Source organism: Mus musculus, chromosome 19 (genome assembly GCF_000001635.26).
Source record: "Mus musculus strain C57BL/6J chromosome 19, GRCm38.p6 C57BL/6J".
Lineage (NCBI taxonomy): Eukaryota > Metazoa > Chordata > Mammalia > Rodentia > Muridae > Mus > Mus musculus.
This window is the reverse complement of record NC_000085.6, coordinates 58,972,394-58,984,846: the sequence shown is the minus strand read 5'-3', so window position 1 is coordinate 58,984,846 and position 12,453 is coordinate 58,972,394. Positions and strand designations below refer to the sequence as shown.

The 12,453-nt window shown below is 44.6% G+C and overlaps 1 protein-coding gene across 3 annotated transcripts in view; it reads left to right on the top strand.

Annotated features, from left to right (window-relative positions):
- The window catches only part of Shtn1 (shootin 1), a 102,767-nt gene extending 91,278 nt beyond the window's left edge, over positions 1 to 11,489 (top strand). For 2 of the 3 annotated variants that reach the window (NM_175172.4, NM_001114312.1), the window contains one exon: positions 9,639 to 11,489. In NM_175172.4, coding sequence (NP_780381.1) covers positions 9,639 to 9,650 — 12 coding nt within the window. In that variant the 3' untranslated portion in view covers positions 9,651 to 11,489. Of the gene's footprint in view, positions 1 to 7,236; positions 7,374 to 9,638 lie in introns of all 3 variants that reach the window. The other variant, XR_386512.3, reaches the window with a different exon arrangement.
- Positions 11,490 to 12,453: the final 964 nt, after the last annotated feature.

Below are 12,453 nucleotides of genomic sequence, written 5' to 3'. Positions count from 1 at the left end.
CCATTTGGGTGGCCATGTCCTCCAGCTGAGTCCTGGTGCAGGGTGTCCCACTCACTTCAACTCTTGTCAACACAATGTGTAAATTCCAAGTTCTCAATGGATACGTGTGGATTGAACTGGGAAAAAAAAAACAAACATTGTTTTGGGGAAAGCCCATACCACTCCATCGTGTCCACCCTCTTCATCATTAGGCATTCACACTAGCATAGCACACTAGGAGAGGAATGTGCCCAAACCTTAGTCAATAGGACATGTGTGTGTACAGGTGGGGACCGTGGGTGCTTAAACTGTTTTCCAGTGAGGGGTCTGAGGATTCTGGGATCTTCTTCCGTGGTGTTTAGTCACTGATAACGTGTCTCACCAACATTCATTAAGCGAGATATTTTCACGAGTTCTTTTTAGCCATCCCAAACCTACAGGTTGGACATTGTTCTCATTTTGTACAGGAGAAAACAGAGGCTCAATGAACTAAATAAAAATGCCCCAGAATTATGCTTCTGATGGATAGCTGGGTCAGGTAACTTTAAACTTTTTAAATTCTTTCTCCAAAACTCATGTCTTTCAAACCCTAGTAGACTGCACCTAGTGCAGTAATAGTTAGGGAGAGGCAGAGAGGAGGTTGACGTGGCCTCCCAGGCAGGGAGTGCTCACTGCAGCTGTGTCACTCCTTTGGGCCCTGTTCTGTGCACATCCCCTCACGCTGACTCTACACACTCAGATGGCATCGGCTCTTCTTTTCAGCTCTTTACTGTCTTCCTAAGTCTATCCTGAGCAATGCGATGGTTACTCCGAAGCACAAAGCATTCGGAAACAGCCGATTTGATTAGTAAGCAGTCTTAAAGAATAATTGGGAAGAGATGGTTTTAATTTTTTTCCATGCTTCCAATAAAAGGGCATTCATGAGTGTATGTGTGTGTGTGTGTGTGTGTGTGTGTGTGTGTGTGTGTGTATGTATGTATGTATGTATGTATGTATGTGTGTGTGTGTGTGTGCAGGAGCCAGAGAAGGATATTGAATGTCTTCTATCACTTTCTACCTTATTGCTTTAAGATCTAGTTCCTCATTGAATCAGAAACTCCCAGTTCTGACCAGGATGGCTGGCCAGCAAGGTCCTGGAGTTCTTCCTGTCTCTGCTCTCTAGTGCTGAGTCACAGGCACACACAGTATCTACAGCCTCCTACTGGAGTCTCAGGATTTGAACTGGGATCCTGACGCTTGCACAGTAAACACTTAACTACTGAGCCAATTCCCCGACCCACCTTTACACATTTTAATTATTTGTTTGTTCGTTTATTTATTTATTCACTTACTTGCTAGGTGAATAAGTGAATTACTGTTCTAGGTGTTTCAAACTTGCTGGGAGTACATAATTCTTTTAAGTTAAATACATTATACATTGAATATGTCTGACTCTGAGCAGGGGGCCAGAAAGGGGCATTAGTTAGGAAATGGTAACACACTATGGCAATCTGAAGGCAAACTTCTGTGAGTGACATTACTTGTTTTGGTAGTGAAGGGGAGGGACAAATGGGTCTTTTGCATGCAGGACAAGATGAGCAGGGCTCTGTCTCACAAACTAAGCAGAGATGTAAGGATCTACGGCTGGCCCCATTCTGCTGCCCCCTTGGCCTCCTTTGGAAGTGGCTCTGCTGGTTTGAAATGTGCTTTGTTCATGGTTTCCACTAATTACTTTCCAGAGGGTGAACGTCCTCCATTGAGTAAACGGTAGTCAACTACTACAGTGACTTTTCATTCGGAACTTTGCGCTGAGGATAGGACTGGTGGAGGGGACTCAGTCTCACGACGATGGAGCAAGAGGCAGCGATTTCTCAGTGTGCCCTTCTTCTCATGGTCATTTCCACCCAACATATTTCTTTTTTTTTTTTTTTTTTTTTTTCCATTTTTTATTAGGTATTTAGCTCATTTATCACCCAACATATTTCTAATGCACCCTGCTCTTCGAAGCCCCAGACTAGAAGCTGGAAGCTTCAAGTTCTTTTAAATATCCCTTTGAAGCACCAGGCAGGCAGTTAGCTTGCTGTTTTTTGTTTGGGAGGTTCAACACAGGTCACTTTGTGCCCTTGGAGAATTAAAAAGAAAAAGAAAACCATGAGCCCATGTAGCAATTATAGGACTTCATTTCAATAGAAAAGTGTTCTTTTCTATTGAAGCCATTTTTTAAAAATTTTAATTTACATTTAATTTCCAGGTCTCTGGTATCTCTAAATACCTGTAACATTTGGCCCCATGCAGATTTATTCTAGCAAGAGTTCATCTTGTCTGAGCCATCTTTTGAATAGTAGAGGTTAGCTGATGAAAGAGAAATTTTAGACGTATCTTGGTTGGTGTGACCAGTCACACCTTTCCATGACAGGAAAAAGGAAATCTAAATGCCTTTCAAGTTTTTAATTAAAAACAGGATCGAGTTTTTAAATCAGGGTTTGACCCCTAACTCACCTCTTCACTTTTATTTCTTCTAGTGTGAACCGAATGTTAAAAAATGAAATGGAAAAGTACTGGTTTCTACAATTGGAGACAGAGAGTCTGAGGTTCTGAAATATGTCCACAAATGGAAACTTCTATTCTTAAACTTACTTTTGTTATCAACTTTGCACAAAATCTTTCTCTCTAGTACTGGTCTCAGTAGGACGTGCATTTGTTTTGTCGGCCAAGTAACCATTTCTTCAAAAAGGCTTGGGTCAACCTTTTATCCAAATGGAGGCTAGGGAAGTATCCGGTCCCTGTGGTGAAAGGAGTGTGCTTTCTTCTGGTTACTTTCTGTCCTCCATTTCTTCATCACCTCCTTTGCCTTTTTCTTTCTGTGGTGTATGCATGTGTGTTTGTGTGTGTGTGTGTGTGTGTGTGTGTGTGTGTGTGTGTGTCTTTGGGTGTTTGTGTGTGTCTGTGTGCACGCTCTGCATTGAGGAGAAGGGGAGAAGGGCAGCTTCCTGTACTTAGTAAACATTTAAACATTTATTTCTGAGAAGAGTCTACTGGCAGAATGAGCCGCATGGACGTTCCTGCTTAATCTCATGCTCTTATACAATTAAAGGATTTGCTGGGCGCTCAGCTGTAATCTTAGCACTGCTGAATTGTGTACGGACACTGCAGGAAACTGCTCTGTTCCACAGAGCAGGACCACAATGGAGCCCCGTGTGTGCCGGTACATGGACAATTAAGTTTTAACAACAAAATTAGCCGAACAACTGGATGCTCTGGAAGCCGAGATCCCCTCACTTGGTCTTTTCTTCTCCCCCCTCCCCACCCCCAGGAGTTATCCTGTGGACTGCCGGAAAACTCAGCAGTCAGTATTGTCTCTGCGTTCAGAGGGGCTGTACAGACAGCAACTTCTTCCAGATTAATTGTTCAGGATGTATTACACCTAGTGAAAAAAAAATGACTGGTAAAATACCATTGAGTAAATCTCAAAATTACTGTTAAAGGGCTACCAAGTAATTCTCCATTCTCTTGAAGAATTAATTGCCCCTTAATGTTTGCTTTCAGTTACAAGGGCTCAGATTTTATAGGACTTTGTCTAAAATGTATCATTTCTTGCAAATTGCCTTTGGTACTTTGTAGGGGTTTTTGTTGTTGTTGTTAAAAAAAAAAACATTTCTTAACAGTATTTATGTTTCCTTTTATTTGTGTTTCATGAGGTAGAGTGAAGTTTTGTTTTGTTTTAATGGAAAGGAAAGTAACTTCCAAGACTGGAAAAGCATTTTCAGACCCTGAGATTAAACCAACCAGACTTCTTAAACCAGATAAAACACATTTCACTTGAAAGATACTTTATCATGTCATGGAAGTATACAAAAGGTGATAGGCTGAATTCCTGTGACTCCTATCTTAAAAGTTTGATGTATAAAATATAGTAAATGGAAAGGAAAACTTAAAATAGATATCTATGAAAATGCACACTGTGCATAGCTGACTTTAAAGGAACCAATGTTTCCTCTGGAGACTTCTGTGGGAGGCTGCATGTCTTTTAACATATTTCTTGTAAATGACACACAGTTTTTAAATACCTGGGATCTAAATGAATTTTCATAGAGACTAAAATCTATCCAAAATTGTGTGTGTGTGTGTGTGTGTGTGTGTGTGTGTGTGTAAAAACAGCCCAGAAGCCAAAAAGAAAGTGTCATGAGTGTTTTGTAGTGAGTTTATGTGTTCCCTACATGGCTTTACCAGTGAAGGCTCTTCATGATCAGAATCTAATAAATTGTCTTTGGTCTAGCTGGCACAGTAGAAGAAACAAGCTGGTATAGCCTTGAAGGGACCACCAGGGTCTATGATGTAAACGGCATGGCAGCTAAAAAACTAAAGGAAATTTTGCTGAATGTGAGCCCAGGGTCTTTCCTCAGCTATTGTTACCTGTGACAAAAGGGACTCTGGCTAATCCGGACGTATGGAATACTTTCTGTACTTTAAGCCTGTCTTCCCACAAATAAAAGCAGAGTCAGACTGATGGACCGGTACAGAGCTTTGGATAAAATACAGTTTTTAAAAAGTACACAAAGTCAAAGCTCCGTTCTACCTCCAGTCCCACAAGGATGAGGCTTGATAGTGATTAGAAATTCTCAGCTTATGTTTGGGATGTAATATTTTCGAAGTTTTAGACTGGCGCATGAAAAGCTCTGAAAAAAAAAAATCAAGAGTTTCTGAAAGAAACAATGAACATCAGCTTTAGTAAGGCCAGCTCCCTTCACCACTCTGCTCGCTGCAGGGACTGGAGGGGGAAGCAAGACTCATTTATACACTAGGGAAATAGAAACTGACTTCCTCTTTGGAGTTTTCCCAGAAAACTACTTTATAAAGACAAATTTAAATCTTTCCATTTTCCATCCTTGAAGGTGGCAAATATGATTGTGGTTTTATCCGTTTTTTATTGTAAATGAAACAGAGTTCAGACCGGCCACTGCACGTCATTTGTTGGATGGCTGCCACAGACTAATGCAGACGTCCCACTGGGAGACCAGAGAAGCGCTACACCGTGATTCACCAGATTGTGTTAAATAGTCCAGCTGTTGCGATTTGAAAGATAGTTACCTCAGAAGTGAAATAGAAATGAACTTGGCATTTATGCCTCAAACCGTTTTTATACTGTTTGGCAATCAGCTTTTCAGAGGTAGCATTTTATAAAATAACTCTCACCGCTTAAAGGTTTCATTCTCTGTAATGCTCAAAATGTCCCACCTTTATATTATCAGTAAAATTAAGCTTGAGCGATATTCAGAATTTGCATGAAATAAGCATTCCCCCCTTCATTTCCTGAGCTTTGATTGTATTCAATTGAGCTCAGAACCGTGTCGATTAGGGGCTCTTTGGGGCATTAGTTAATTTGAATTGCAGCCGAAATGTTAGCTAGAATGTTGTTGAATATAATTGAGATGTGGAAAGTTGATTTTGAAAGGAATTTCATTGAATGCAAACAATGATGGTTTTTTTTTTGGGGGGGGGCAAGCACACAGAATGCTTTGCCTCTGTCCCCTGTGACACAGTCTGAGAAACAACGAATCCCTTTACCAAGTGCAGCTTTGCTGAAACTGCAACACTTCTGATTCTTCTTACACCTGTGTGATTTGGAGGCAGGTCAGGTCTTTCTTTGCCAGCCAGAGCCCTTTGTTCTGGCTCTCCTACAGTTGGGGGACAGTAGCTGTCAGCTGTAATAGAGTTGCAGTTTGAGATCTTGAATTCCAGTTTTTAATTGGCTTGCTTTCGGGGGTGGGGGAGGGAGTGTCTTGAAACAACTGCTGAGCACATGATCCAGAATGACTCATGAAGAAGGTCTGTTATAGCAGATCATGGATAACTAACTACACGATTCTGCAGTCTGGGCCCCCCCCAGACTTCTGATGCAGGTTCTGTGCTGGTAAATGACAGATCATTTCACTTTGGCCGCCTGGGGTTTACATATGACAGGGAGGGTCCGACCGACTCATGCAGCCTTCCTCTCTCTCTGTGACTCAGCAGTTCTGCTCTACAGGGAGGGTCCGACCGACTCATGTAGCCTTCCTCTCTCTCTGTGACTCAGCAGTTCTGCTCTACAGATCCTGCTGCATCGGGAGAAGGGCTGCCGTGGCTCTTTTACAAGTATCAACTTTAATTGCTTATTAGTAGTAACTGTCCTTAGATGCTGCATTGAAGGAGGAGGTGGACGGAGCCACCGTGGACCAGGCCCCTATGGTAGTACTGCTTGAGCCTTTGTTGGGTTCAAACCTCTAGACCCACATGGCTTCCTTGAATAGTAGCCTAGGTTCTCAGTACTGCCCCTGAAGGACATGGGATTGGGAATGTATTAGTTGCCTTTTCTGTTGCTATGATAAAAATACTTTAACAAAGGCATCTTAAGGTGGAGAGGGTTAATTTGTGCTGATAGTGTGACAGTGCATTAGTCCACTGTGACAGGGAAAACCTGATAGCTAAAGGTCAAGGCAGCCATGCACATTGCATCCATACTCAGGAATCAGAGGACAGTGAATGCTACAAGTCAGCTCTTTCTAATATTCAGTCCAGGATACAAGCCTAGGGAATGGTGCTGCCCACATTCAGGGTGGGCCTTCCCTCATTAACTTAGTCTAAATAATTGCTCCACAGGCATACTCTGAGGCTTGTCTCCTGGCAACTTTACCATCAGTGGCATCATGGGGATAGAGATGGAATGTTCTAAGAAGGCTTCAGGCTCTAAAAGGAGCTTTGAGAAGGTCCCCGGGAGACCTAGGAAAGGACCTAGTGATATCAAACCAGGAAGCTTGAGCATTGAGCATTGTCCTCTGAAAGACAGCATTGATCTGAAAGTTGCAGATAGAAACAATGGAAATAAACTAGTAGAAATGTCCACAGATTACGCTGTGGCACCTGTGCTATATTTGGAAAATAGCTCAATCCTAAAGAGAAGACAGCTCAGACTCCTGCACTGGCTCTGCCACTCAGGAGCAGCGTACTCTTAGGCCAGGCTGTCCCCCTCTGCACACAGAACTGCCCCCATCTACAAAAGGGCAGTTTGGATAGATGGCCGCTCTTACTCTCTTCTGTCTTGCCCTGGGGTTCCAAGGGAGTGCCCCCCTGCCTAGTCTCCACCGTGCCTAGTTCAGTGGAGGAAACTGTGAGATCCTGGAGCTAGCCTGCCAGCAACTTCTCAGGTTAGCCTGCCAGACGAGTGTGGCTTGCTTGAGGAGAGATAGACAGTCCAAGGTTTTTAAGTTTTCAGATCAATCAGCCTGTGTGTTGCTGCCATAGGATGCTGAGAGCAGTTCCTGGAGAGTTCTAATTCCCAGCTGATGAAGACAGCTTTTGCTAGGAGATGTTAACCACCCTTCGCCTGCAGACACACGGGGCCATGAAAACGCCCACAGTAGCCCAAGGGAGCAACAGAGGTTGGTATGGACCGATGGCAGTTGCTCACTCCAAACGGCAGAGTGAGATCCATCGCTTTGCATGCTTCCAACATGCTGGTGGGTGACAGCAGCGGGCGCACAAGCAAGCTGGTGACCCGACCCTGAGCCAAGCTGCAGCTTCACTTCCTGGGACACCCCATATGCTTTGTTTCCAGGTTCTCGTTGGCCACAAGAGAGATGTATGAGGCAGGCGTGAGATGATGATGTTTTAATAATGTTTTCTTTGAACCCTGAGGAAGTTCATGTGTAGCTTATCTGGGATAGCGTATGAAGGGCACGATGTGCTGACCCACTTGAGGGGCATGTGCCAGCGGCTGGCCTGTGGATCAGTCCTGCGGTTCCTCCCAGCTTTTCCTCCAGCTTGCCCGCTTCCCAGCCCGCTTCCCAGCTCAGATGCATGTGCAGGTTCCGCGTGAGAGGGCTCAGCTTGTCCTGTGGGGTCGGTACATCAGCCTGATGGGCCTTTCTCACAGAAAGATGCATCTCTAGTTTGTCCTCAGTCTCTGCCCGTTTGCAGCCAGCTTGCCTTTGAGCTGCCGGAATGCCTAGCTTCTTGCATAGAGATGGCCGACTCGCACAGTGCCCTCCGTTGCCCAGAGTCTAAGGTGGCTCTGCTTTTCTGAGAAGCTGTAAGATGTTGCCTGGGCCGGAGAAAGTTGAAACAGGTACTACCAAGGAAATGACACCCCATCCCACCTCTAGGACAGAGTATCGGGTGTTTTGAGAAATGTTTCATTGGCTAAGGTAGACAGACAGCAACAGCATGGTCTCTGTCATGTCCGTCCCTAAGGATCTCCTTCCTTCTGCCATTTCCCTCGTGTTTTTAATATGGCCTGTCAGCCGGAGAATGTCTTTGCAGGCATTTGGTTAGAGTTTGCGGTTATGACGGTGGTTTTCCAATTCAGGCTTTTATGCCTTGTGAGCGTAGGCCACCTTCCATAATAGATGGCTTGTTCTGTTTCCACGTATAGATGAGACTTCCAGCTCTGTTCTCACCCAGGCTTCCACTCTGAGTCTTCTTTAGTCTGATGTTATTTATTTGTTCATTTGTTTACTGTATACATGATCTACATGGGTGCTGGGGGTAGAAAAGGAGAAATACTGCATGTGAGAGGAGCTATCGTATGATCTGTCCTGCTCAAGAAGGCAGGCCAGTGGAAATCAGTGCCTGGCAAAGGCCGGGGCAGGTAGGTCAGTGAGCAGGTGCTAAGCAGTAGCTCTTTGTCACATATCAGGTAGGCCTTCCATGTCCTGGCTCACAGTTGGTTCTCTGGAGTGAAAGTCTCATCCTGGAATTGGCCATTGGTTGGGAAGACCAGAATAGTCTTGAGAGCCGTGGCCCTGACACTGCAGCTACTGCATTCCCTCTAGACAAGCCCAGCAGCCCGAAACCTTCCCTGGGTAGGTGCTGACCATTACTTCTGAGACTCGGGACACATGGCAAGAGTGTAAGTATGAAGAATACCTCGGTTCCCACAAGGAAACTTTGTTGCCTGCCTGGCATGAGAAACAATAGCTTCTTGGATCAGGAGGGAGGTAACTTCTGAGGAAAAGAAAACCACTTGCAAAATTCTAAAAGAAACTTCTCAAGAACCACTTTCTTCTGGTTAGGGAAGTTTCTGGACACTTGGTGTGCGTCAGACCCCATTCCCTGAGGGCTCTCCTCAGCCCTTTTTTCCACCCACCTCCTGAGGTCAGGTCTCCCTCCTGGGTGGTAATGGCTGTGGTGGGCACAGCTGGCTGCCACTCTCATCTGTCCATCACTGAGCCAAGATGATCCCCAGCTCTCTCTATGCAGCCTCTTCACAGCTAAGCTGCAAACAGCTGTACTGGGGGCAAGAGGGAGTGGGGGTCTAGGCTGGCTCCTTGTAGCTGAACAAGAGCTAGTGGGACAAAGGCAGCGTGGGCAGTGTTTGGGATTGCAGATGGAGCCAGGGGCTGCGCACTTCCTAGAGGAACAAGCAATTAAGCAGGTAGGTGCAGTTGGCATTTTTTTACTTCCGTAGTTAATCGCTTTGACTCTGTCTGCCTTCTCTCTCCTGGCCTTCTGCTCCTATTACGTAATCGGATATCTGCTGCTGCTTTCTGTTTTTCAAATGGCTGGCATCCCAAAGACCACGCGTTGTGCATGTCGGTTAGACTTAGGACCGTTTCTGTTGTCATTTTTCTGAATCCAGGAACCTGAAATCCAAATGTTTTCTTTCTTCTGCTTAGTTGTTTTTCTATCTAACTCTCTTCTCACAGGCCTCCCAGTAAAGGTGGATACAGGAGAAAATGTGTGGGCAGTGAAAACCAAGCTGAGCCAGTTGTAGTATTAGATCCTGTTTCCACACACGAACCCCAAACCAAAGACCAGGCTGCTGAAAAAGACCCAACTCAATTCGAGGAGGAGGGAGGTGAAACCCAACCAGAATACAAAGAAGACAGCGGTGGGAAAACAGGAGAGACGGACAGTTCCAACTGCTGATCTGAAACCAGAGGCTGGCAGGTTGGTGGGGCCTTCTCAAGGAGCACGTGGCTCGTCTGCGTGTAACCGGCAGGAACTGTTGGACATTCCTTTGTTCTGGCCACACACTTCTTTGCTGGTATCACTTTGTAAGTAGCAATCATAAGTAAGCTGTTTAGCAAAATGCATCTTCTGGGTAGTTTTTAATCTTTACAGGAGTGAGGGTTCTTTCCGGTTTCTATATGAAGTATGACTTCCCTGAGGCGGTGGCGGAACTCAGAGGTTGGTGTCTTTACAGGGAACATATGTACCCCTCATCAAATTATTCACGGGAAAATTCAAGGTGGTTGCTGGTAACTGTATAAACAGAGACCACCAAACTTAACAATTATCTTAAAGGCACCCTTTAATCCAAGCCCTAGGGCATGGAGAGACCAAGGCAAGAGGATCACGTGAGCCTGAGTCTTAGTTTGGATCACACAGTACAACTCCATATAAAGAACATATAAAGAAAAGAAGGCCCGCAAGAGTCTCTGGGGTCTGGTCTTCTGATGGGAAACTGCAGCAGCCTCAACGTCAGTGGGTCCTATAGCGTCTCTGTTTTGAAGGGTGCGTGAGACCTTCCGTCTCTGAGCTCAGGAGGTGGCATCATGGACTCTTAGGTCTCAATTGAACACAGTTGACTATTGTGTGGAAATCATGACCCTGTGTCCAAGGCTTTACAGAGTCCTTCAGGGTGATGTCTTGGCAGCATCAACAGAGAATTGGCTTAGAGGGACGCTCAAACCTTGAATTTAACAGGGATTCCTCGGTAAGCTACTAGTTCTGTTCCATGAGTTAACTGTGTTTTCCCACACATTCACGTGCCACAAGTACCATATTTTACACCAGCTCTCACGCACAGTGAAGATAAGTGACAAGCACACATTGTTTTTCTCCCTTCACTGCGGATCTATACTACATGGGTCTTTTCTTGTTTTGTTTTGTTTTGTTTTGTTTTTTAGAGGAAATTAAGTGGTAGTTTCTAAGAATACAATGTTTCACACTACCACGGTGAATAAATAGAAATGTAATCAGGGATTTAAAAAAAAAAACTTATGCAGGTTTTCAAAGTTGATTGTTTCAAAATTGGTGTTTATTTAAAATAAGTGGTAATGTACTTGAGTGCACTTTTTATGATAATGATTCAGTAATGGTAATTTTACTATTAAGGAAATGGAAAGGCTTAGTTTTGTTAGCATGACTCGGCATGTAGCTGTCAGGTGCTCTGCACCTGAGGGCAAAAGAAAATGATAACAATTGCAGTAGTTGTATCCTATTGTATTTTTGCACGTGTGCTACTAGCGTGGGCCTGGGGAGGTGGGAAGGCAGGTGAGGACACTTCCTCGGCTTGGGGACAATTCTCTTTCTGTAGGGTCAATGGGCTTGACTGTTTTCCCTGTCTGTCAGTGCTGATTTTATATCCCTGTCAGTTTACTCATGGGGAATTAAAACGCGATTTTTTTTTTCAACCGTGTGTTTCTCTGACTGAATAAGACTGCTAAACAATATGCTAACTGCTGGCAGATTAATTCTTTTAGATGGGTTCTGTTATGCTGCAATTTGAATTCTCCTCAACACGACATTAAAAGAGACACTCGACGGTTTCTAATTAAGGGTCCGCTGTGGTTATTGGCATGTTGAAGTTCTCCAGCCTAGAGGGACACCTTGTTTCTTTGAGGGGCATGGGATTCTGTTAAGCCTTCTGGCCCTCAGCTACCTCCCCAGCCTTGCCACTTCCAATGGAAGAACAGTGTGTGCGATAGCACTGAACGGCTCTCGTCCATGCTTCTTGAGTCAGCCACCGAGTTGCTGCTGGGTTGCATACGCTTCCAGGACAATGAAGACAGGCATACCACCGTTCCATGTCACATCATCACACATAAGGATGTACTAACATGGTTGAAAAGCAGCCTTACTTCCAGCAGAAGTTAAGCACTGGGTAAGATGTGCTGGCTGGACTGGGTATCTATCTATCTATACCTGGCATTTTGAAGGCATCTTCTTTGCTTTTCATACAGTTGAAAATGTGCTTTCCTTCCCCATGACCACAAAGCTTTGCAAAGGACTGTGATATGTAAGTATTTGATGTAGGCTTTTGTTCACCTTTTTCCTAGTTTTTTCTATTTTTCATCTCAGCTTTAAGGTTCTGCCCTTCGCCAGGGTGGCTTGTTAACTCCGAGGTAAGCTCTTAACTGTGTGCACAGAAGGCTAGCCCCCTCCTGTGCACCTGACTCAAGTTTCCTTTTCTCTAGCAGGACATTCATTCTGTTTTGAAAGTATGGATTAGGTCTCTCTGTTCTAGCTCTCTTGACTAGTTCTGACACTGTCTCGCCACAGTGAGCAGAAAGCACACAGATCCTTTGTACCTTACTAAAGGAGGGTGTCTCTCCTCTCTTCATTAACACTCTCACAGCCTTTACGTCTGAGGAGTCCTATCTACACAAGCTCCCATCGTAGCTGTTAGCAGTTTTCCAACTCTGGGACTCAATTGCTCTGAGTTAAGTGAGGGTGTTACAGCTTGGCCAAGTAACTCCTTCCTTACCTCCAGTGAAAAGGGTGGTCGAATGTGGG